Source organism: Mobula birostris, chromosome 15 (genome assembly GCF_030028105.1).
Source record: "Mobula birostris isolate sMobBir1 chromosome 15, sMobBir1.hap1, whole genome shotgun sequence".
NCBI lineage: Eukaryota > Metazoa > Chordata > Chondrichthyes > Myliobatiformes > Myliobatidae > Mobula > Mobula birostris.
Genome location: NC_092384.1, coordinates 66,300,733 through 66,327,179, shown reverse-complemented (window position 1 = coordinate 66,327,179; position 26,447 = coordinate 66,300,733). Strand labels below are relative to the sequence as shown.

Genomic DNA, 26,447 nt, shown 5'->3' with positions numbered 1-26,447 from the left:
CTCACCAATATATAGAAGGCCACATCGGGAGTACCGGACACAGTATATCACCCCAGCCGACTCATAGGTGAAGTGTCGCCTCACTTGGAAGGACTGTCTGGGGTCCTGAATGGTGGTAAGGGATGAAGTGTAAGGGCATGTGTAGCACTTGTTCCGCTTACAAGGATAAGTGCCAGGAGGGAGATCGGTGGGAAGGGATAGGGGGTACGAATGGACAAGGGAGTCACGCAGGGAGCAATCCCTGCGGAAAACAGAAAGTTGGGGAGAGGGAAAGATGTGCTTAGTGGTGGGATCCTGTTGGAGATGCCGGAAGTTACGGAGAATTATATGTTGGACACGGAGGCTGGGGGGGGTGGTAGGTGAGGACAAGAGGAACCCTATCCTTGGTGGGGTGGTGGGAGGGTGGGGTGAGAGCAGATGTGCGTGAAATGGGAGAGATGCGTTTGAGGGCAGAGTTGATGGTGGAGGAAGGGAAGCCCCTTTCTTTAAAAAAGGAAGACATCTCCTTTGTCCTGGAATGAAAAGCCTCATTCTGAGAGCAGATGCGATGGAGACGGAGGAATTGAGAGAAGGGGATGGCATTTTTACAGGTAACAGGGTGGGAAAAGGGATAGTCCAGGTAGCCGTGAGAGTCCGTGGGCTTATAGTAGACATCAGTAGATAAGCTGTCTCCAGAGACAGAGACAGAAAGATCAAGGAAGGGAAGGGTGGTGTCAGAAATGGACCAGGTAAATTTGAGGGCAGGGTGGAAGCTGGAGGCAAAGTTGATGAAGTCAACGAGCTCAGCAAGCGTGCAGGAAGCAGCGCCAATGCAGTCGTCGATGTAGCGAAGGAAAAGTGGGGGACGGATACCAGTATAGGCTTGGAATGTGGACTGTTCCACATAGCCAACAAAAAGGCAGGCATAGCTGGGATCCATATGGGTGTCCATGGCTGCACCTTTAGTTTGAAGGAAGTGGGAGGAAGTCTTGTGTCCTTTGGTTCCAAAATATACTTGGCATAAAAATCTACCCTGCGTTTTGAAATATCTCCTGCAACACACACACAAAATGCTGGAGGAACTCAGTAAGTCAGGCAGCATCCATGGAGAGGAGATAAACAGTCACTGTTCTGGGCTGAGAACCTTCAGCAATATTATTTGGTGCCCCCACGTCAGCGCATCCTTGCACAAGGAAGCACCCCCTGTGTGTAATGTTCTTCAGAAGTTCGTGGAAGTTCTTCTCATGCTCAGTCATCACCAACCCCCACCTGATGGACCTGACCACACCCGTTCCATTATTGTAAACAAACCCATTCCCTTTGAAAACTGCCCAGTGGCCGAAGTGGGCTGTGTTATGTTGTGACACCTGAGGCCCACGTTACCATATCAGCTTGTGGGGAAAGGAGAAGGAAGGTTTGGTGCCATCTTTTTGGTCAGATGTCTTCTTCCAGTTGTCCATTAGTTCTGATCTGATAAACATGGAGTCACTCCTCTTCCTGCAAGGTTTCCTCTGCATTTCTGGCCACTTTGAGGAGAACCCTGTAACCACTTTGGAGGTGTAGTTTTACCTTGAGATCATCCACTTAAGAGAGATGCATTGCCTTTGACTGTATAATACATTGGATTCCAGTTAATTAGGACACTTTGGGACCAGTATGTTTTAGCTCAGTTAACTGATTGCCCCAGTTAACCAAAGTTTCCTGGAAATAGTTAAAGGGTAAAAAAAATACAAACTGACATTTAACTTTTTTTTTGCGTGTCGCACCAGTCAGCCATTCTTGTCTGGCGTGTAGTGTCAGGATTGGTCTCCTTTCGGATTAACCGGGTCACGATATGAACGTTCCTGACTCAACCCTTGTTTTTTACGAGGCCGAGTGGCTAGCTCGACACTCAACCCGGCACGGATGGAAAGCGTGCTCGGGGGGTGGCCCGACCTGGATTCGAACTCGGGAACCTTCGCTCCGGAGTCTGGCGCTAATGCCATTGCGCCACCAGCCAGCCAACATTTAACTGAATAACATACTATATATTTAAATGAAATACAAAACAAATTAGAGCACTATCAACACTCTTTACAGTACCGTAAAATTGTATACGTTCATAATAGTTATCGACGGAGGAATTCATCTGCTGTGTTCTTTTGATTGACCATAAATGAACAAAATCAGTACAGACACCTAGTGCAGCTAATGGCCTACCTTCATAAGATGCTTTCAATGGTTGCATCCTCCGAATCTTCACTTTCATTGTAACATTCAAGATAATTGTCGATACCTTCAAATTTTTCATAGTTTCTAACTTGTTGAAGAAGTGAAATTGTTTCATTTTCACTCCCAGCTGATTCGGGCATCTCCAAGCCTGAATGCTAGAAATTGCAGTGAGCAAAACAATTTTGAGTTGTCTTACTGCTTATTTCTTGCCAACTACCAGTGACTAAAATCATTGTTTTTCGAACACAATCCGACACAATTGACGCTATTTAAAAGCTATTTGCTTGAAACAGAGTGTAGTGTCTAACAGTCACACATGTGCACACGTCTGACACTGGTTAGAAACTGTTCGGCAATGGCTTCCTCCCCAGTTAAGTGGCATAGTGTCCCAAATAAACAAAGGGAATCCTGGCTATATTCTCGATTATTTTTTGTTCTTTAAGACTTGTCCCAAATATGTGGTTGCCCTGATGGCCCAATTAACCGGAATCCACTGTATTCCGATTGAGCCAGTATGTGAGCAGCCAGTGGTGATTTTGACCAACACGGTTCAAGGCCTGGTTGGTGATGAATGTTGGGCTTTGTGTGACTGTTGGGTGAGGTGGATATGAGGAAAACCACTCCAGTGTACAGGAACATCTCACACCATTTCGATCATTCTGTGTTTACTGTCCGAGAATCCAAATTGGTTAACACTATTTTTCTTGACATTGCACACAGATGGATCTGAAGTTCTGTGTTTTTTTTTTCAATGGTGGTCTTTTTACCACATAGAAGGAGATTTCTTGGCCATTTGAGTCTATACTAGCTCTGAGCAATGCCATTAATTCCATTCTCCCGCTTGCACCCAATAACCTCTTAGCTGACATGCCCAATAACACCTCACTGATTCCTCCGCCACCCATTAACACTGGAAGCAATGTACAGTAGCCACTTAATGCACCAGCCCATTTACCAGCTAGGACCGGATGAGATATACTGCAGGCTACTGTGGGAAGCGAGGGAGGGGATTGCTGAGCCTCTGGCAATGATCTTTGCATCGTCAATAAGGACGGGAGAAGTACCGGATGGTTGGAAAGCTGAAAATGTTGTTCCCTTGTTCAAGAAAGGGTGTAGAGATAAACCAGGAAATTATAGACAAGTGAGTCTTACTTCAGTGGTGGGCAAGTTGTTGAGGATCCTGAGAAGCAGGATTTATGAACACTTGGAGAGACATAATCTGATTAGGGATGGTCAGCATGGTTTTGTCAAGGGCAGGTCATGCCGTACGAGCCTGATTGAATACTTTGAGGATGTAACAAAACACATTGATGAAGGAAGAGCAGTGAGTGTAGAGTATATGGAGTTCGGTAAGGCATTTGATAAGGTTCCCCGTGCGAGGCTCATTCAGAATGTAATGAGGCATGGGATCTAAGGAGACCTTGCTTTATGGATCCAGGGTCGGTTAATAAGTTTGCTGATGACACAAAAGTTGGGGATGTTGTGGATAGTCTGCAGAGTTGCCGGAGGTTACAGTGGGACATCAGTAGGATGCAGAACTGGGCTGAGAAGTGGCATTTGGAGTTGAACTCATCAGTGTGAAGTGGTTCATTTTGGTAGGTCAAATCTGAAGACAGAATATAATGTTAATGGTAGGACTCTTGGCAGTGTGGAGGATCAGCGAGATCTTGCGATCCATATTGGTAGGTCACTCAAAGCTGCTGAGCAGGTTGACAGTGTTGTTAAGAAGGCGTATGGTGTGTTGGCCTTCATCAACCGTGGGACTGAGTTCAGAAGCCGTGAGGTAATGTTACACCTATATAGGACCCTAGTCAAATGCCACTTGGAGTACTGTGTTCAGTTCTGGTCACCTCATTACAGGAAGGATGTGGATACTATAGAGAATGTGCAGAGGAGATTTACAAGGATGTTGACTGGATTAGAGAGTGTGCCTTATGAGAATAGGTTCTGTGGGTCTCGGCCTGAAACGTCAACTACACCTCTTCCTAGAGATGCTGCCTGGCCTGCTGCGTTCACCAGCAACTTTTATGTGTGTTGCAACTCCAGACGGCATTGCTCTCGGGATCTCAGGAAACCCAGAAACATCGTCACCTCGACAAAGTGACAGTCCTCAGAGAAGACAGTGTTACTGGCAATCCTCAGAGAAGACAGCTGTACAGTCATCAAACACGTAATGAATATCTCGAAGTAATGCTTCATACATCATCCTTAAGACCTCACAAGTCAACTCCCCTGGAGCAGATGATATGCTGCTACATTTTATCCCCTTGCTGCAGACAGAGCCTGTAATTGATGTGGTCCTGTTCTGTTTGTTTGGTTATTTAGTTATCGAGATTCAGCACAGAGTGGGCCCTTCTGGTTCAAATCGACTGGTCAGAATGCTTTCTTGGTTAACTGGTGTAAACTTGCTTTGGTCATCACTGTGATAGACTGAATAAAATCCTTTGACAAATAAGACCACAAGACATTCAGTCATGGCTGAATTATTATGCTCTCACTAATCAAGATCTTATCAGCCTCCACTTTAAATATGCCTTGGCCTCCACAGCCGTCTGTGGTAACAAGTTCCACAGATTTACCAGCCTCTAGCTAAATAAATTCCTCCTTGTCTCTGTTCCAAAGGGATTTTCTTGTATTACATAAAACATAGAATATTACACCACAGTACAGGCCTTGCGGCCCACGACGTTGTGCCAACATTTTAATCTACTCTAAAATTAATCTAACCCTTCCCTCCTAGATAGCACTCCATTTTTCTATCATTCATGTGCCTGTTTAAGAGTTTCTTAAAAGCTTGTAATGTATCTGCCTCGACCACCACCCTTAATTAGGATTACAAATACCTGGGGTACGAATTGACAATAAACTGGACTGGTCTAAGAACACTGAGGCTGTCTACAAGAAGGGACAGAGCCGTCTCTATTTCCTGAGGAGACTGAGGTCCTTTAACATCTGTCGGACGATGCTGAGGATGTTCTACGAGTCTGTGGTGGCCAATGCTATCATGTTTGCTGTTGTGTGCTGGGGCAGCAGGCTGTTGGGTAGCAGACACCAACGGAATCAACAAACTCATTCGTAAGGCCAGTGATGTTGTGGGGATGGAACTGGACTCTCTGACGGTGGTGTCTGAAAAGAGGATGCTGTCCAAGTTGCATGCCATCTTGGACAATGTCTCCTATCTACTACATAATGTACTGGTTGGGCACAGGAGTACACTCAGCCAGAGACTTATTCCACCGAGATGCAACACTGAGCGTCATAGGAAGTCATTCCTGCCTGTGGCCATCAAACTTTACAACTCCTCCCTTGGAGGGTCAGACACCCTGAGCCAATAGGCTGGTCCTGGACTTATTTCCTGGCATAATTTACATATTATTATTTAATTGTTTATAGTTTTATATTGCTATATCTATACTCTATTCTTGGTTGGTGCAACTGTAACAAAACCCATTTTCCCTCGGGATCAATAAAGTATGACTATGACTTAACAGTGTGCTCTATGCACCCCACCACTCCTGGTATTAAAAAAAAATCCCCTCTGTATTTTCCTCAAATCACCTTAAAATTATGTCTCCACAGATTCTAAGGCTGGGTCCTCTGATCCTGGACTCTCCCACAAATTAAAGTAAAATAATGCGTGATACACGTAAAACTGCTAGAGGAACTCAGCAGGTCAGGCTGCTTCTATGGAAATGAATAAACAGACAACATTTCAGGCTGAGACCTTTCATCATGTCTCAACTTGAAATGTCGGCTATTTATTCATTTCCATAGATGCTGCCTACCCTGCTGTGTTCCTCCAGCGTTTTCTGTGTGTTACTTTGGATTTCCAGCCTCTGCAGAACCCATTGTGTTTAAAATATAAAAGCGTGGCTTAAAATTAGTCCTTGTGTTGGCGCGTGGCCAAGTGGTTAAAGCGTCGGTCTAGTGATCTGAAGGTCGCTAGTTCGGAGCCTCCGCTGAGGTAGTGTGTTTTTTGTCCTTGAGCAAGGCACTTAACCACACATTGCTCTGCGACGACACCGGTGCCAAGCTGTATCGGCCCTAGTGCCCTTCCTTTGGACAATATCGATGATGTGGAGAGGGGAGACTTGCAGCATGGGCAACTGCCAGTCTTCCATACAACCTTGCCCAGGCCTGCGCCCTGGAAACCTTCTGAGGCGCAAATCCATGGTCTCACGAGACTAATGGATGCCTATAAAATAAGTAGTCCTTGTTCTGTTAATTCTGGGTAATTTTCTTTACTTGTTTATTGGTTAAATTAACACCAATGTTTTCTATGCTTGTGAATTATGGAATCTCTGCCTCAAGAACTGTATCTTGAACCTGGAGGTGTGTAAAAATAAGAGGAAGAAAAGAAAGTCAAGGTTTGTTACTGTTCCTCACTTGCTATTGGTGCCACTGGCTGAATGTTACTCTTCTCTTTGCAGATTATGAAGGAGGTGCGGAGGGCTCTTGGTAATGCATCAGCTGATGACAGCAAGCTTCTGCTCCTGAGTGCAGTTGGCAGCGTGTTCTGCAGTGGCCTCGATTACTCTTACCTAATTGGCAGGTTATCCACTGACAGGAGGAAAGAGAGCGCTCGGATTGCAGAAGCAATAAGGTATTTTTCTTTTGAATGGTGAAGACAGTTACTTCAGTTACACGTGACTTGCATCTTGTGGTCGTGGCTGGGAATAAACTCTTGTACTGTAAAACTATTCCTTCATTCGGAACCAGAAATATTAATCTTGTTCTGGATATATATATCTTGGTTTTATGCCTCATTATCTGAACTTGCTTGTGTTAATGAGCGATAAACCTTCATATCTGTCTCAATATGCCGTGATTTACATATCTGAATGCTGATTGATGGCTAATGTTCGAGTGTAAAGTAAGGCCAGAAAAATTCAGATCAGGAGTTAGCCATAGACCATTTGATCCTATTCTGCTATTCAACAAGATCATATCCAGTCTGATCTTCTCCCCACCTCCACTTTCCTGCCTCTTCCCCATCACCCAGGACTTCTTGCAGCCCCAAAAACTGATTGAGAATTGGTCTTCTGCTGCTGTAGCCCATCCATTTCAAGGTTTGATGTGTTGTGCATTCAGAGATGCTGGTCTGCACACCACTGTTGTAACGCATGGTTATTTGAGTTACTATCGCCTTCCTGTTAGCGAACCAATCTGGCCATTCTCCTTTGACCTCTCCCAGTAATAAGGTGTTTTCTCACACAGAACTGTCACTCACTGGATGGTTTTTTTTTTTGCTTTTCGCACCATTCTCTGCAAACTCTATAGAGACTGTTGTGCATGAATATCCCAGGAGATCAGCAGTTTCTGAGATACTTAAACCACCCCATCTAGACCTGTAATCATTCCACAGTCAAAATCATTTAGATCACATTTCTTCTCCATTCTGATATTTGGTTTGAACAACAACTGAACCTCTTGACCATGCCTGCATGCTTTTATGCATCAGTTGCTGCCACATGATTGGCTGGTTAGATATTTGCATTAACAAGTAGGTGTACACCTGTACCTAATAAAGTTGCCACTGGGTGTATAATCAGTGGTACTGCATCCAGAGCTACCTGGGGTTGGCCATTTCAAAGATTCACTGCTCTTTGACAGAAGAAGTTCCTACTCTTCTGCACTTTACTTGAGGAATCATTTACCCTGAGAGTGAGCCATCAGGTTCCGACTTATCTACTAGTGGAAACATCCTTTCACCATTTACCCTGTCTAGTTTTCTGAAGATAATGTACAGTACCGTGCAGAAGTCTTGGGTACCTATATAGCTAGGATACCTCAGGCTTTTGCACAGTATTGTATTTGTCAACGTGGAGCGGAGCAAAGGACATTGGGAGTGGTGAGGGTGGAGCGCCACAGGACGAGTCGGACAGCTGGCAGAGAAGGAGTGCCGGGGTGGGAGATGGCACGGGTGCAGACACACCCAACCCTGAGACACCAGGCAAGGTCATTTGATTCCAAGCAATTTTTACAGAATGTCTCTCTGGTGCTTCCCACTCCCTCCCCTTTCCCCAACTATAATTCCCCTCTCCCTGCTCTTTTCCCCCTCTCAGTCCACAACGGAGACCCATATCAGAATCAGGTTTATTATCGCTCACATATGTCATGAAATATGTTTTTTTTGTGGCAGCAGTACAGTGCAATACATAAAGTTACTACAGTGCTGTGCAAAAGTCTTAGACACCTTAGCTATATATATGTGCCTCAAGACACAAAATACTCTGCAGGTGCTGGGGTCAAAGCAACACGCACAACATGCGGAGGAACTCAGCGGGTTGGGCAGCATCCATGGAAGTGTTGACTGTTCGTTTCCACGGATGCTGCCCGACCTGCTGAGTTCCTCCAGCGTGTTGAGCATGTATATGTTCCTCAAGCTTTTGCACAGTACTAGATATTTTAATAAGGTCACCCTTTATTCATTTGAAATCCAGTGGATATCAGCCAAGTTTGCTACATCTTTCCTTATCCATTTCATAAATCAGTTTGATGAAATTTCTTCTCAGTCATCATCATTATGTGCTGTGTCGTATGGCATGGGCAATCATGGTCTCGTGATCATGATTGTTCTTGGCAAATTTTTCTATGGAAGTTGTTTGTCATTGCCTTTTTCTGGTCAGTGTCTTCACAAGGCAGATGACCCCAACCATTATGAATACTCTTCAGAGATTGTCTGCCTGGCATCAGTGGTCGCATAACCAGGACTTGTGATGTGTAGCAGCTGCTCATAGGACCATCCCCACCACCTGCTCCCATGGCTTCACATGACCTAGATTGTTGGGGGCCTGGGCTAAGCAGATGCTACACCTTGCCCAAGGATGACCTACAGGCTAGCGGAGGGAAGCAATGACTTACACCTCCTTTGGTAAAGACGTATCTCCATCCCGCCATACTCTTCCACTCGGTAAATAAAGGAAAAGACTTTGAAGAGGTTTAGATGTGAACTCACCATAGTTCTTCGCTTTAGTAGCAAGCTTTCCTGACTTTTATACTCCATCTTTCCATCCTCTAGAGACCAAAATCCTGTTTGCTTTCCTAATTGTTGTAGCCACTTTCTAAATTGACGAGCAAACACGCAGACTCACAAAGCTGACACGTGTTGGCTTTTAGCAGCTTGCTTTGAACACAGACGTATTTGAGGCACACTGGGGACCATCCAGTAGACAAGTTGGAACACTGGTGTACTGGCAGAGAGTACCAGAGCAATCGTTGGATTGCAATTAATTTCCTCCGTTCATTAAATGTGTCTAGTGGCATTTTTGTGTGAACTGCTTTGATCGTGCTGGAGATACTTACAAAGGACGTAGCCTCTACACCAAGGATCTATAGAAGAGTACTGACAGAAGTGTAGATTACAACCTGCCTTGATATTTGCTGCTTTCTTGCTCAAGTGATTTCTGTTGTTTGTGTTCAGTCAGTGAAACAATAAGTTAAACTAGAATGCTGGAGGAACTTAGCAGGTCAGGCAGCATCTATGGAAATGAATAATCAGTGGACGTTTTTGGCTGAGGCCCCTCTTCAGGACTGGAAAGGGAAGTGGAAGACTAGTTAAACGAGGTGTTGTGCTCTAATTTCTGTCCATTCAGTATGTCATTCATTGCCTTCCAAGGAGGTGAAGTTCAACAGAATCTGCGTTGAACATGGTGGAATAGAAATAGAACACATAGGAAATACCCAGCGGGTCAGGCAGCATCTGTGGAGAGAGAAACAGAGTTAATATTTTAGGTCAGTGATCCTTCATCAAACTGATGCTGGGTTGTGTTCAGGTAGTCTAATACTTTACATTGCATAATTACATGGAAGGCAGCCATTCAGCCCATTGAGTCTATTCTGGCCCTCGAGAGTACGCATATATATTTCATTTCCCCCACTTAACATCCTTTCTTCTATTCTTTCAAAGTTCAAAGCACATTTATTATCGAAGTATGTATACATTATACAACCTTGAGATTTGTCTCCTTTCAAGCAGTCACAAAGCAAGAAACCTAAAAGAACCAATTAAAAAAAACGACTGTCAAACACCCAATGTACCAAGAGAGAAAAAAAACAAATTGTGCAAACAATAAAAGTAAGCAAATAGCACTTAGAACGAAAGTGAATCCTTAGACATGAAACCCGGAGCAGGCCCACAGCCTCAGCTTCAGTTCAGCACACAGAGTAGTAAACATCGCCGACACGAAGCTCGGAGCAGTCAGCACAGGTCCACAGCCTCAGCTTCAGTTCAGCACACAGAGTAGTAAACATCGCTGACCTCGCAGACACGAAGCTCGGAGCAGTCAGCACAGGCCCGCGGCCTCAGCCTCAGTTCAGCAAAGAGCGGGGTAATTGTCATGGAGCAGTGAGCCGAACTGCCCGATCCTTCTCTCTGGCCCCAGCACTCTGCCCTTCCAATCTATCTGGTTCGCGTTTAAATCATCCGTTCATCGTGCTGTTCCTCGCACCAGGACCCAGCACATAGATACGCTCTGGGACTGAACCCCATCTCCACGTTTCAGCCCGTACCCGACCTTTCCTGACCCAACACTTCGACCAATCAAACCTTGCTCTCAGTTTGGGTAGACGGGCTCCGAATCTTCCTTTCCTCCTTTGCTCCTCTGTACTTGCTCTGACTTTATTTTGGATATACCTCGACCTTGCTCCGATTTCCTCAACCCTGGCCTTCGCTCACCTCTTCATTGATCGTTTGCCAGAATTTTTACTTCTCATCAACTGCATTTTCCTAACTTGAAGATAATTTTCAGTAACCGGCTAACCTATCATACCAGTGAGTTATGGGAGGAAACCAGAACACCCAAGGGAAAACACGGACTGCACACCAATCACTTTGTAAATCTATCACTCCAGCTGTAGTGTAGTGGTTAATGTAAAGATGTTACAGCCTGGGTTCAGTTCCGTCATGGGATGTAATGAGTTTGAACAATCTCCCTATGACCATGTTGGTTTCCTCCAGGTGTCTCACATCCCAAAGACCTGCAGGTTAGTAGGTTTATTGATCACATGGGTGTAATTGGACAGCTTGGACTGGAAAAGCTGTTGTTGTTATTGAGTGCCATCAACTTCCTGGCAAGATAGGGAAGTTTGCACAGATACCGCTGCTGCCCAGGTTGGGACCCTGCGGGATTGGAACTCTGGACCATCTGCTTCAAAGTCCAGTGCTGATACCACTACACCACTGGTCGACCCAATGGTAACTAAAACAAATAATAGAGGTTGTGGCCTGTGGGCTGTTCAAAACATACACATTTAATAAATTTGGGTTGTACAATCTCTTTGGAAAATGAATATCCCTCAAAGTTCAAAGTCCATTTACTATCAAAGGATATATGCCTACAACCCTGAAATTCATCTTCCCCACAGTCAAGAAACAAGATGCATGGAACCTACCCGTTCAAAGAAAAACATCAAACATCAAATGACAACAAAAAGAAAAGATTGAAAACACAAAATATAGAACACCAAAGGCACATTGCAGTACAGCTCTTTGTCAGTATTTCTGCATGAGTCAGAAAGCCATGTTTATCTCAGCCTGGGTCATTAGATCGAGATTTAAGCTGACAAGTCAATGAAATGTTGTTGGACGTGTCACTTGCTGGATGGACCAATCAGTGGTCTTGTCCGTATTTTCAGGTGAATGTGATGAAACCCATGTTACTGCTTGAAGTTCAAAGTAAATTTATTATCAAAGTTCATATGTGTCACCACGTACAACCCTGAGATTCATTTTCTTGCGGGCATTTTCAGTAAATACAAATAAACAAACAAAGAATAACAAGCAAAATAAATAAATAATAAATAAGCAATATATATAACTCTGGTTCTTGGTCACAGACTAACCCCCTCCCATCCCCACCCCTCTGCCCACTCCTGTATTGGATCAGGAGATGATACTGTCCAAAAGGTTCTTTGGGAGTCAAGAATGAGCTATATATACCTTGTGGTTATTGCCATTTTGTTAGAGGTTCATAACAAAGAGATAAAAATAAAGCACTGCAGCATGGAACTAACTCTAACTGTTACCAACTCACTCGAACAAAGAACTTGCCTTGTGGTCTTTATTTATACTGAAAGCTGGTTGGGACTGAACAGATAAGGTCATTTTCTTCTGCAAAGAACAGCCTTTGGGCGGCACGGACAATCTTGATTTGCGGTGCTATGACACAGGCTTGCAGTCAAAGAAACTGTAGAAATCACTGCACATTATCAAACAGGTGATTATTCACATTTATTTATATCATGTACATTGAAGCATACAGTGAAATGAGTCGTTTGCTTTAACAACCAACACAATCTAAGGATGTGCTGGGGGCAGCCCACAAGTGTCCCTGTAGATTCCGGCGCCAACGTATCATGCCCACAATGATCAGCAGTGAAACACAGATCACAACAAAGCAAGCCATAAACATGAGGAAGTGTGCTGATGCTGGAAATACAAAGCAACACACGCAACATACTGGAGGAACTCAGCAGGTCAAAGGTTCAAATGCTCATTTATTATCAAATTATACAACTCTGAAATTCTTCTTCTCCAGATAGCCACAAAACCTGTAAAGAAAAAAAAATGGCAGTACAATCATCATCCCCCCAAATCCTTTCGCCCGACAGAAAAAAACAAACAAAAACAGAATAGGCACATCGACCCCCAAATCCCCCTCCCCCACAGACAAAAAAATAGGTTAGGCGAGAAACACAGAACATAAAAAAACTCTTAAGACTGAAAAAAGTCTATGGTCCAAGTCCGTAACTAAAACGTTGAAAACCTGGGTAACATTCTCCAGGCAGAGCAGTCCCACCAGTGATCAAAAGGCAGTCTCTCCTCTCCAATAGCAGAGTGATCCCACCGGTGATCAAAAGGGAGTTTCCCCTCTCGAATAGCAGAGTGATCCCACCAGTGATCAAAAGGCAGTCTCCCCTCTCCAGTAGCACAGTGATCCCACCAACGATCAAAAGGCGGGCAGCTGGCGCCCATTTTCCACTTTTGCCTCGATGTTTCAATCTCCCTCATCACTTTAATCAGCGAACAATGGAAGCTTTAATCAGCGAAATGGAGCAAAACATTGGCTTGAGCCCCATCCCACAGCCTTCTCACCACCAAGTTTGTGCACGCTGCCTCTGGCTCCCAGAATCCTCTCAAAGACTGTAGAGTACTGAAACACCCAAACGATGTCCAAACTGCAAATCATAAGCTCCAACAGTTCCAGAGTCACATTCAAGGCGTAAGACAAACATCAAGCAGCATCTGTGGAAATGAATAGACAGTCGAGGTTTTGGGCCCAGACCCTTCTCCAGGACTGAAATGGAAAGGGGAAAATGCCAGAAAAAAAAGATGGGGGCAAGGGAAGGAGGCTAACTAGAAGGTGATAGTGTGTGGGAACGGAAAAGAGCTGGAGAAGAAGGAATTTGATAGGAAAGGAGGAGAGAGCCAGGGTGAAGAGAAAAGCAGGTGAGAAGAGGTAAAAGGCCAAAGTGAGAAATAGAAAAAAAAGGTGGGTGGGGGGAGGGGGTAAACTTCTTGCTGAAAGGAGAATTGTCAAACTACAAGAAGTAATAATTTAGATTGAATTCATCAGCCAATTGAGGAGCAACATTGCAGCAATGTGCCGAGGAAACAGAATTGGGCAGGTAAAGTTATAGGTAGAGCATGGAGTGTTAAATCTGGAGGAAGATCTGTACCGTACCCTTACATAGTGTCAATCTGGTAGGCAACAACTGGAATCCGTTTATTATAACATCTGCTGTGACTCAGTGGGAAAACTTGGTTTTGTATTCCATCCAGACGCATTTCAAAATGTAAGCACACTGAAGTAATACTCAAGGAAAAGTAATAACAGAATACATAGCATTTGTTCTAACTGGCTGCATCACCATCTGGTATGGGTGGGGGAAGGGAGCCACTGTTCAGGACCAAAGTAAGCTGCAGAAAGTTGTGAACTCAGTCAGCTCCAGTATGGGCACTCATCTTCCCAGCACCCAGGGCATCTTCAAGGAGCGATGCCTCAAAAAGGCGCCATCCCACCTTACCCAGGACATGCCCTCTTCTCAATGCTACCATCAGGGAAGAGGTACAGGAGCCTGAAGGCACCTAAGAAGAATAATGTGGGCTGCCTTAGTGAGTATCGCCCGGTAGTACTCCCATCGACAGTGATGAAATGCTTTGAGAGGTTGGTCCTGACTAGACTGAACTCCTGCCTCAGCAAGGACCTGGACCCATTGCAATTTGCCTATTGCCACAATAGGTCCATGGCAGACGCAATCTCAATGGCTCTCTACGCGGCTTTAGACCTTCTGGACAACACAAACACCTACAGTACGTCAGGATGCCGTTCATCAACTCTAACTCAGCATTTAATACCATCATTCCCACAATCCTGATTGAGAAGTTACAGAACCTGGGCCTCTGTACCTCCCTCTGCAACTGGATCCTTGACTTCCTAACCAGAAGATCACAGCCTGTGCAGATTGGTGATAACATATCCTCCTCACTGACGATCAACACTGGAGCACCTCAGTGGTATGTGCTTAGCCCACTGCTCTACTCTCTCTATGCATATGACTGTGTGGCTAGGCATGGATCAAATACCATCTATAAATTTGCTGACGATACAACCATTGTTGGTAGAATCTCAGGTGGTGACGAGAGGGCGTACAGGAGTGAGATATGTCAACTAGTGGAATGGTGCCGTAGTAACGACCTGGCACTCAACGTCAGTAAGACGAAAGAACTGATTGTGGACTTCAGGAAGGGTAAGACGAAGGAACACATACCAATCTTCATAGAGGGATCAGAAGTGGAGAGAGTGAGCAGCTTCAAGTTCCTGGGTGTCAAGATCTCTGAGGATCTAACCTGGTCCCAACATATCAATGTAGTTATATAGAAGGCAAAACAGCGGCTATACTTCAATAGGAGTTTGAAGGGATTTGGCATGTCAACAAATACACTCAGAAACTTCTATAGTTGTACTGTGGAGAGCATTCTGACAGGCTGAGTCACTGTCTGGTTATGAAGGGGCTACTGCATAGGACCGAAAGAAGCTGCAGAAGGTTGTAAATCTAGTCAGCTTCATCTTGGGCACTAGCCTACAAAAGTACCCAGAGCATCTTTAGGGAGCGGTGTCTCAGAAAGGCAGCATCCATTATTAAAGACCTCCAGCACCCAGGGCATGCCGTTTTCTCACTGTTACCATCAGGTAGGAGGTGCAGAAGCCTGAAGGCACTCACTCAGTGATTCAGGAACAGCTTCTTCCCCTCTGCCATCGGATTCCTAAGTGGATATTGAACCCTTGGACACTTCTTTTAATATACAGTATTTATGTTTTTTGCACATTTTTTAAAAATATTGATTTACTTGTTTATTTATTATTATGTTTTATTTTATTTATTATTTTTTTCTCTCTCTCTGCTAGATTGACTGCTGCTGCTAAGTTAATAAATTTCACGTCATATGCTGGTGATAATAAACCTGATTCTGATTCTGATTCTGACACTCAGCAATTCAGGAACAGCTTCTTCCCCTCTGCCATCAGATTTCTAAATGGACATTGAACCCGTGAACACTACCTCACTACCTTTTCCTCTCTTTATTCTCTTTTTGCTCGACTTATTTAACAACTTTTTAAAATATATTGATATATATGTAGCCCCCCTTGGGGTGCCTCAGGCTCGCTAAGCTCGCTGTCTAGGGAAAGCAGCCCTCGGCCCCGCCAAACTGGGTAATAAAGTTTGTGTGGATGCTGTGTGATTGTACCCCACCCCACCAAATTACAGGCAAAACACCATATACGATTAATTGATTACAATTTATAGATATTACTGGAACTATATAATTAACAGAGATAAACTATAAAAGGAAAATAAAAGGCGCCACACTTACCAAAGTTCAATCTCTTCGTGCACAAACAGTTGGAGCTCTAGTAACGATCCTCTGTCCCCCATTCGATCCCCTCTGATCACCTCGACCCGCCGTCTGGGACCAACCACGGTGGTCAACCAGACGCTCCAAACGAGTCTGTCTTCGTCTCCTCTCCTCGCCGAAGACCCTGGACCTCAGGGTCTGACCCCGTTCGCCAGATCACAGGTGCACCGCGTCTGCTCTCTCTCTCCCCATCGCGCCTTCTGCCCAAAAACTCGCGCATCACAATAGCTTACAGACACACAAGAAAGAATAACATGTATCCCAATTGGTTCGTTTGTTCTATTATCAGTGATATAACCCAAACAAGCTGCTAGCGAGAGGACTTTCTCAGCAGTTAACATAACAAAGAAACCATTTTAATTAGCCTACACAGTAACGTAAAAGAAGAAACCCCTTACACTCTCCCCCCACCAAATAAAGTCATGTCCTCATGACTTCTAAATAACTCGCCGACCATTCCTGCAGACACAAAAACCCAATCCAGGTACGAACAGTGACATTGCTCCCCAAACAGTGTACCTTACGCCTGTCTCCACGGGCGCTACATAGGCCAACCTATCTGGGGGTTTCCTAATCCTCCAAGACCTCCGTACCCCCTCACCTAAACCCTTAAGGCTCGGACACTACTGGGGATACCTCGGGTCTGCTTGCCAACTCCTCTCTCAAACTCTCACTCATGCCTCCACTGCAACTCGGAGCCCCCTGTCCCGTGTCTGGGGCCCCGCTTCTTTTCCTTCCGGGTCCTGCTGTAACCCAGGCTGCCCACAGCTAGCCCTCCCCACTACACCTGACTCAGTGGGAGAAGGGCCAAATATCTCTTCCTCGATCAAGGGGAAGTTAGCGAAAGACAGCATGTGCCACATGTCCAGCACACCATCCTTTGAATCCGTATTATTCCTCATTTCCTCAATCGGTAGCTGCTGTGTGATTTTCTCCAAACTGAAGCATTTGGCCTGGACTGCTTCTGCAGCCTCTTCAGCCTCCTGTAATTGAGACGACAGCTTCTTCTTGGACTCCTCCAACTCTCGCCACAGTCTCAGCAGTTCTGGCTCATGCTTCTTGGCCATCTCAACTTGGGACGCAATTACGCCACCAGGTTCTTCCCCCCTGTCCGGAAAAGCAGCAGTTAAAGGATGTTCAGCCTCCAGTTTTTTCTTCCTGATGACTTCTTCCTGGTCAACTTTCAGTTTTTCCACTTCACTTAAACAGTCGATGGTCATCTTCAGGTTCTCTTCAAGCATCCACTTCCCTTTTCTGCGATCTGCCCTTGATTGCTTCACCTCCTCAGAAGTGTAGTCAAGCTCCCCTCTCCGGGCTCTCGGTTTTCTGTTGGCCTTAGTCAGACAGCTTCCTTCGTCTTCCCCACCTTGTAAGTCTTCCAATCTTTTCTGGATTAATTCATCAGTAAGTGGCCACAGTTTCTGCATGAGATTCCGGCTCTCCGTCTCCACATTGACGAGCATGGACTCTAGGTCTTCAAAGTTTGTTCCAAAAGTGCGGCACTCAGTCTCCAGCCTGCATGTCTGAGCGCTCAGTTCAGTGGTGCAAATCCCTTCTCTCCCCAGTGTCTCATTCCGATTGACGACCTGGGTTTCCATCCCCAGGTCCATCACCACATGTTCCAACACCAGGAAGTTCAACTGGAATGTTGGGTCATTTTTCTCAGATTGCACCAAACTCTGCCAGTCAAAAACTACTCCACATTTTACACTTTGCCTCGGTCGCTTTTCCCCAAACTGCCTCTTCCTCTAGACCTGGCACTCGTCCAAAGAAAGTTTTAATTCTTTAACTCTTTGTTGCCCGGGCTTTGCCACTCACCTCGCATCATAGTCCCCTAAGGGAGAATCCAAACTCTAGGCGGTCATCCACATACGCCAAAACTCTCTGAACACCTCCATATCCCCCCGGTCTTCCTCATGCCCCGCGGGAAGGTTGCAAGGGCTCCAGATATGCCCTGGGGCAGCTTTTCAGATAGAAAGAATCCTAGGGAACCAGTAACAGCCGTCTTCTCCTCATCGGCCTCACTCATCGGGATCTGGCAACATCCACTCCTCAGATCCAGCACATTAAACCACGTCGCACTGTACAAACAGACCATAGCGTCTTCGGCTGTCAGGGCCGTATTCTGGTCAATGACAGTGCACCTGTTCAGAGTCCTATAATCCACACACACGCCACCTATGTCTTCCACGGCTACAGGGTCCAGTCTCTCTCTCTCTCTCTCACCGAGGTGTCTTCAGTGGTCAACTCCCCTCCTTCGTGGTATTTCGGAGCGTCTGCTAAGAGGGTCTCACCCTCAGATACTTCCCCCAGACTGTACCACAATCGGGTCTCGTTTAAATTTGGTACCGGCCCGAGGCTGCTACACACGTCCTCAGAAACAGCTCGGAACCCTGGGTGCCCAGACAATGCCCCCATGACCTCCAGGGTCACTAACCAATCATCGTCTTCTGGATAATTACTGGCACTGGTACCCCAAATCTCCAGTGCCCTTGCGATTGTCAAGGGTAAATGCTTCAGACACCGGTTGTAAAACGAACTGTACAACAACTTGACCTGCGCCCCAGTGTTGAGGATGGCTTTAGCATAGCTTCCATCTATCCATAACGACACACTGGGGCGTGGTCCCTCTGAGCCTTCAGGAATAGGGTCTTTTCCTTTCGGAAGTTCATCGGTACATTGCTGGGAACGTGCTCCCACAGAGACCCCAAGCCGTTCCCCCACTGGGCCTCCACTAAGTTTCCTCACACCTCGCTGATCAGCTGAACAACTGAGGGAGGGGCTGATCCCCTGAAATGATCCCCCTGGCACTGCGAGCAATCTAGCTGCCCTCCTATACTTTATACTTATACTTCATACTTTATTGTCGCCTAACAATTGGTACTAGAATGAACAATCATCACAGTGATATTTGATTCTGCGCTTCCCACTCCCTGGATTACAAATATTAAAAATAGTAAAATTTAGTAAATATTAAAAACTTAAATTATAAGTCATAAATAGAAAATAGAAAAATGGAAAGTAAGGTAGTGCAAAAAAACCGAGAGGCAGGTCTGGATATTTGGAGGGTATGGCCCAGATCCAGGTCAGGATCCGTTCAGCAGTCTTATCACAGTTGGAAAGAAACTGTTCCCAAATCTGGTCGTACGAGTCTTCTAGCTCCTGAGCCTTCTCCCAGAGGGAAGAGGGACGAAAAGTGTGTTGGCTGGGTGGGTCGTGTCCTTGATTATCCTGGCAGCACTGCTCCGACAGCGTACGGTGTAAAGTGAGTCCATGGACAGAAGATTGGTTTGTGTGATGTGCTGCGCTGTGTTCACGATCCTCTGCAGCTTCTTTCGGTCTTGGACAGGACAACTTCCATACCAGGTTGTGATGCACCCTAGAAGAATGCTTTCTATGGTGCATCTATAAAAATTAGTGAGAGTTTTAGGGGACAGGCCTCCTAGCCAGAGAAGACACACTGAAAACTTTTCCCCCACTTTCAGATAACTGGCAGCTGTCACTGCGGTGTGATTGAACCTGACAGCTCTAACACCGTCATATATATGTAGTTCTTCTGTAATATACAGTTTTTATTATTATGTATTGCAATGAACTGCTGCCACATAACAACAAATTTCAGGACATAAGCCGGTGATATTAAACCTGATTCTGATTGCGGTGTAGTTACAGACCGTAAGCTGCAAGCTCCATGACGAGGTAGATTGACGGGTGAGGGGGGTTTTTTATCTGTACAGCCGTCTTTGAGCCTGGTGCTGCCAAGATTTTTGAATCTTGTGCCCCGGGGTGGGAAGGAAGAGAAGAAACAATGAGTGGACCGGGAGAGATCTTTGATTATATTGTCTGCTTTCCTGAGGCAGCAGGAAGTGCAGATGGAGTCAGTCGAGGGGGCTGGGCTAGTCTCCATGATAGACTGGGCTGTGTTCACAGCTCTCCGCATTTCCTCGTGGTCTTGGGGAGAGCAGGTGTCTGACTAAGCCATGAGGCATCCAGTTGGGATGCTGTGTATGGTGCGCCTAGACACATAAGTGAGGCTCAGTCCGAATTCCCCTTAACCTTCTGAGGAAGTAGACCAAAGGGGCTACCTGTTTAGACCAGGATAAACTGTTGGTGGCATTTACCCCTGGGAACCTGAAGCTCTCAGTCATCTTCACCTGAGCACTGTTGATACGTGCAGGACATGACACTCTGAATTTCACAGGCACATTCATGTCCCGGAGGCAGTGAAGGCGAGAGCCTGAAACGATGGAATTATAGAAGAAAAATTGAAATCATAAATGATTAAAGATATGCAGCGACAGGGCAACACTTCCTGCTGACCTCGAAGGAACCTTCCTGCAAAGCTCTAGAGGTTTCTAGAGAGTCTCGTCCTTTTTCCAACTCCTGATGCTGTCTGGTATCAGTTCCCCAGCATCCGTGATATTGTCAAACTTGCTGAGCTGCCAATATACTTCAGGAAGCTAAGAAGTAATTCATAACTAAATGTTGGAAGTGTTATGCACTACATGGTCCCGGTGCAGGCCAATGGGAGTAGGCAGTTTAAATGATTTTAGCATGGACTAGATGGGCCAAAGGGCCTGTTTCTTTGCTGTACTTGTCTATGACTGTAAAAACCGTATCTGATCAAAGTAAAAGCTCAAATGTCAGCAATAAACTTCTGAAGCATCCATTTAATTTTGAAGTTTTATGTGAGGAAGTTAGGATTTCTTTGGGGCTAAACAGTAATAATGGCTTTTTATTCCATTGAAAACTCCTTCAGGTTTTATGCCTTATTATGCAAAATCTCTGAAATTCATGTCAGCTCAGGATTTCCTTCGCTTGCACTGGAGATGATTATAAACATCGTAGCCTGTGAAAGCTCACTAGATTTACTGATAATAACTTCAAGGATTCCCATGTTAAACCACACAGATGCAAAGATCCTGTAGTTGCTGTTGGTTTCATTAACTATAATTACCACTGCCAAATCCAGGCCATTATATTAAATGACTTGCATTTAAACAGAGCCTTTAACATAATTAAATGTTCCAAGACATTTCTCAGGAGCATCATCGAACAGGATTTAAAACCGAGCCTCAAAATAAGACAGGGAACTAAAAGATTGGTCAAAAGGTTGGGGTTTAAAACATGCTTCAAGGAGGAGGGTGAGGAGCAGAGGATTGCGTAGGTAATTCCTGTGATCGGGATTTAGGAATAGTAGGATTGAGCAAAAGATCTGAATCAGAATTGTCAGAATAGATGTGGTACAGAAATTTGATGGATTGAGGCCATTTACAGAGAAAGCGTGGGCAACTGATTAGAATTCAAGGAAAATTCTGGATAGATGCCAAGAAGTTCTTAGCGCAGAGTCATTATTACGTATATTGGGTTGCCTGACATGGTCACGAAGGTCCTAATTACAGATATCAATAGTATTTTAAGAACTAGACAGGTTAAGTGTATGAATACAGACTCTGCAGCCCAGTAGCATTGAAGTAGTGCACTGGCTTTACAGTGTTAATGGTCGTCCATCAAAGTTCAATTTGCTGCACTGTCTGTGTGGAGTTTGTACCCTCTCCCCGTGACCGCATGTGATTCTTCCAGGTGCTTCGGTTTCCGCCCACTTTCCTAAGGTGTACGGGGTAAGGTTAGTAAGTTCCGGAAACATGGTGTCACTTACAGGCTGCCCCCAGCACGACGCTTGGATTGTGTGGGTTGTCAGCTCAAAATGATACATTTCTCTGTATGTCTAGATGTACATGTGAGAAATAAAACTAATCCTTAAATTGTTTATGGCTGGTGGAGCTGGAAATTGGCCAGATGCCAAGTACCTTGTGTAACTGCCTGCAAGGACCAACTGCTCTGAAGACAGCCAAGATTAGGCAAGCCTTGAATGCAAAGCGAGGGACAGGAAACTGAGATTCTTTTTAGTTTGCTGCTATTGTTTCTCTTTTCCCTGGACCAGTGTGCTAAATAGTTAATCACTTACTGACAGGCCAGGGTTATGGTCATTAACATAACCTCTTGCCGTAAGCTCCACCTCTATCAGTACCTGTGAGCTCAGTCTGTTCAGTGAATATGGATCTTTCACTACCTCTTTGCCTCCTTAAATTCTCAGTGTTCTGGGACACTGACTTCCTCCAGCAACGTGCTTTTTGCATCACTCTTAAGACTAATTTGTATTTCATCTGTTGCACTTTAAAATAAATGCTAGCTCTTCCCCAGTGATCCAGCACTGCATTTTTACCTACCCTCTCTGTCTGTGCAATAGTATCTCATACGACTCCTCCCTAAATCTTTTAAACTTTGTCGATCAAATCTGTCTGGTACACGGATTTTATTCTCTTCGAGATGAATAATTTATTTAATATTTCTCTTCTATTACAGAAGCGATAATATTGTTTCCATTCCAATTTTCCATTGTCATGCCTACTCGTTCAGACATCTGTAAATATTGAAGCAAAATAATTTGCTGGTATTTTGCCATTTTGAATAGAGCTGCTTAAGAATATTTCACGGTTCTTCCTTGTGATTATTTTCTCGCACTGATGTCCATTTCCTTTACAAACCTGTGGAATGTTTTGCATTTTTTAAAATAATTTAATTTGGTCTTTCCCTTTTGTCTCGCTGATTGATTTTTATTTATCTTCTAATCTCTGCTTTCTTCTTTATTGCGTTCTCCTCAATGGTCCATGCTGTTAGTATGGGCCACTTCATTTTTTTTCTCTGGTGTACAGATCGATTTGCCTTAGACTATAAGGTAATTGTTCTGAATAATTATCGTTGTTGGTTTTAATTTCCATCCTACAAAATCAACTTTATTTCATGGCTTTATACTAGTCTTTACCATGGCTATGTTCTTCTAAAATGTGGTACGATGTGATCACTATTATCTACATGCACCCCTCTTGCTCTGTTTACTTCAGTTCATTCCAGCCACTGACCTCTCTAGCATCCTTTCCCTTTTGGACTTTGTTAATTGTAAAATACTAGTCTTGTTTTACCAACAAATAACACACATAAAAGTTGCTGGTGAACGCAGCAGGCCAGGCAGCATCTCTAGGAAGAGGTACAGTCGATGTTTTGGGCCGAGACCCTTTGTCAGGACTAACTGAAGGAAGAGTGAGTAAGAGATTTGAAAGTGGGGGGGGAGGGGGAGATCCAAAATGATAGGAGAAGACAGGAGGGGGAGGGGGGAAGCCCAGAGGATGGGCAAGGGGTATAGTGAGAGGGACAGAAGGAGAAAAAGGAGAGAGAGAAAAAGAATGTGTGTATATAAATAAATAAATAAATAATGGATGGGGTACAAAGGGGAGGTGGGGCATTAGCAGAAGTTTGAGAAGTCAATGTTCATGCCATCAGGTTGGAGGCTACCCAGACGGAATATAAGGTGTTGTTCCTCCAACCTGAGTGTGGCTTCATCTTTACTGTAAAGGAGGCCGTGGATAGACATATCAGAATGGGAATGGGACATGGAATTAAAATGTGTGGCCACTGGGAGATCCTGCTTTCTCTGGCAGACAGAGCGTAGGTTTTCAGCGAAACGATCTCCCAGTCTGCGTCGGGTCTCGCCAATATACAGAAGGCCGCATCGGGAGCACCAGACGCAGTATATCACCCCTGCCGACTCACAGGTGAAGTGTCGCGTCACCTGGAAGGACTGTCTTGGGCCCTGAATGGTGGTGAGGGAGGAAGTGTAAGGGCATGTGTAGCACTTGTTCTGCTTACAAGGATAAGTGCCGGGAGGGAGATCGGTGGGCAGGGATGGGGGCGACAAATGGACAAGGGAATCGCGTAGGGAGCGATCCCTGCGGAAAGCAGGGTGGGGAGAGGGAAAGATGTGCTTAGTGGTGGGATCCCGTTGGAGGTGGCGGAAGTTACGGAGAATTGTATGTTGGACCTGGAGGCTGGTGGGGTGGTAGGTGAGGACAAGGGGAACCCTATTCCTAGTAGGGTGGCGGGAGGATGAAGTAAGAACAGATGTGTGTGAAATGGGGAGGATGCATTTGAGAGCAGAGTTGATGGTGGAGGAAGGGAAGCCCCTTTCTTTAAAAAAAGGGGGACATCTCCTTCGTCCTGGAATGAAAAGCCTCATCCTGAGAGCAGATGCGGTGAAGACGAAGGAATTGCAAGAAGGGGATGGCATTTTTGCAAGAGACAGGGCTAGAAGAGGAATAGTCCAGATAGCTGTGAGAGTCAGTAGTCTTGTTTTACCAGTTATTCTTTTGGCTGCTTTTCTACATTTAATAAAGGTTTACAAAAAAATGTTTTGATCCCAGTTTATGCTGGGATTATAATGAATAGCAGTCACTAATAAATTATAAGAATTGCTTAAGCTATTTATAGTATGGAGATGGTTGGAGGGAAGAAATGAAGGAGATCACTTTTCCATCTGTCAATTCAGGAACCAATTAGCCAAACGCACAGAAACAATCCCTTCAGCCCGTCAGCACGCATTTACCTTAATCATACACAATATAGCATCCCGTGTAACGGTTTACAATGCCAGTGACGTGGGTTCAGTTCCCACTGCTGTCTGTCAGGAGCTGGTACGTTCACCCCATGACCACGTGGGTTTCCTCTGAGCACTCTGGTTCCCTCCCACATTACAAGTTAGGATCAGTGAGGTTTGGGCATGTTATGTCGAAGCCAGAAACGTGGTGACACTTGCGGGCTGCCCCCAGCACATCCTTGCACAGTGTTGCTTGTTGACGCAAATGATGCATTTCACGGTGTGTTTCGATGTATATTGACAAATAAGGCTGGCTTTTATCTTTATGTTTACTCCCTGGGATTATACTGCTTGCCTGCACTCTGTGGCCCTGTTACAGAGGCCAGCTCAATTCCCGGAGTGTATGTCCTTGGGATTTATTTATTTAAAGATACAGCACAGAATCGACCCTTCCGGCCCTTCGAGCCCCCGATTTACCCCAAGCCTAATCGTGGGACAATTTACAGTGACCAGTTAACCTAACAACCGGTACATCTTTGGCTGTGGGAGGAAACCAGAGCACCCGGAGGAAACTTACAGACTTCTTACAGACAGTGGCAGGAATTGAATCCAGGTTGCTGGTACCATAAGACCATAAGTTACAGGAGCAGAATTAAGCCATTTCATCATGGTTGATCCAATTTTCCTCTCAACCCCAATCTCCTGCCTTCTTCCCGTATCCCTTCATGCCCTGACCAATCAAGAATCTGTCAACTTCTGCCGTAAATATGCATAAAGACTTGGCCTCCACAGCTCCATGTGGCAAAGAATTCCACAGATTCACCACTCTCTGGCTGAAGAAATTCCTCCTCACCTCCATTCTAAACGGATGTCCCTCTAATCTGAGGCTGCGTCCTCTGGTCTTAGACTCTCCCACCATAGGAAACATCCTCTCCACATCCCCTCTATCAAGGCCTTTCACTATTCAACAGGTTTCAATGAGATCACCCCTCATTCCTCTGATGAATTCTAGTGAATACAGGCCCAGAGCCATTAAATGCTCTTCATATGACAAGCTATTCAATTCTGGAATAATTTTTGTGAACCTCCTTTGAACCCTCTCTAGTTTCAGCACATCCTTTCTAAGATAAGGGGCCCAAAACTGCTCACAATACTCCAAGTGAGGCCTCACCAGTGCTTTATAAGGCTTCAACATTATGTCCTTGCTTTTATATCCTAGTCCTCTTGAAATGAACACTAATACTGCATTTGCCTTCCTCACCACAGACTCAACCTGCAAATTAACCTTCAGGGATTTCTGCACGAGGGCTCCCAAGTCCTTTTGCACCTCAGGTTTTTGTATTTTCTCTCCATTTAGAAACTAGTCAACTCTTTCATTTTTTCTATCAAAGTGTTTGGCCATACACTTCCCAACACTGTATTCTGTGTACACTGTATTCCACCTGCCACTTCTTTGCCCATTCTCCTAATCTATCTAAGTCCTTTTGTAGCCTCTCTACTTCCTCAAAACTACCTGCCCTTCCACCTATCTTCGTGTTGTCTGCAAACTTCGCAAAAGTCGTCATAAATTCCTTAAACCTAAACTTAAAAAGAATTTGTCCCAACACAAACCCCTGTGAACACCACTAGTCACCAGCAGCCAGTTAGAAAAGGCTCTCTTTATTCCCACTCTTTGCCTCCTGCCAATCAGCCATTGCTTTATCCATGCCAGAAGATTTTCTGTAGTACCATGCCAAATCTCTTCAAACACCTAATGAAATATAGCCGCTGTCTTGCTTTCTTTGTAAGTACATCAGTATGTTGGGACCAGGTTAGATCCTCAGGGATCTTGACACCCAGGAACTTGAAACTGCTCACTCTCTCCACTTATGATCCCTCTATGAGGATTGGTATGTTTTCCTTCGTCTT

The 26,447-nt window shown here is 45.0% G+C and overlaps 1 protein-coding gene across 1 annotated transcript in view; it reads left to right on the top strand.

Annotated features, from left to right (window-relative positions):
* Window positions 1-26,447, top strand: part of LOC140210720 (chromodomain Y-like protein 2) — a 204,752-nt gene that overhangs the window by 142,934 nt on the left and 35,371 nt on the right. The window contains exon 4 of the mRNA XM_072279945.1: window positions 6,621-6,793. Within this exon, the coding sequence (XP_072136046.1) occupies window positions 6,621-6,793 (173 nt within the window). The remainder of the gene's footprint in view (window positions 1-6,620; window positions 6,794-26,447) is intronic.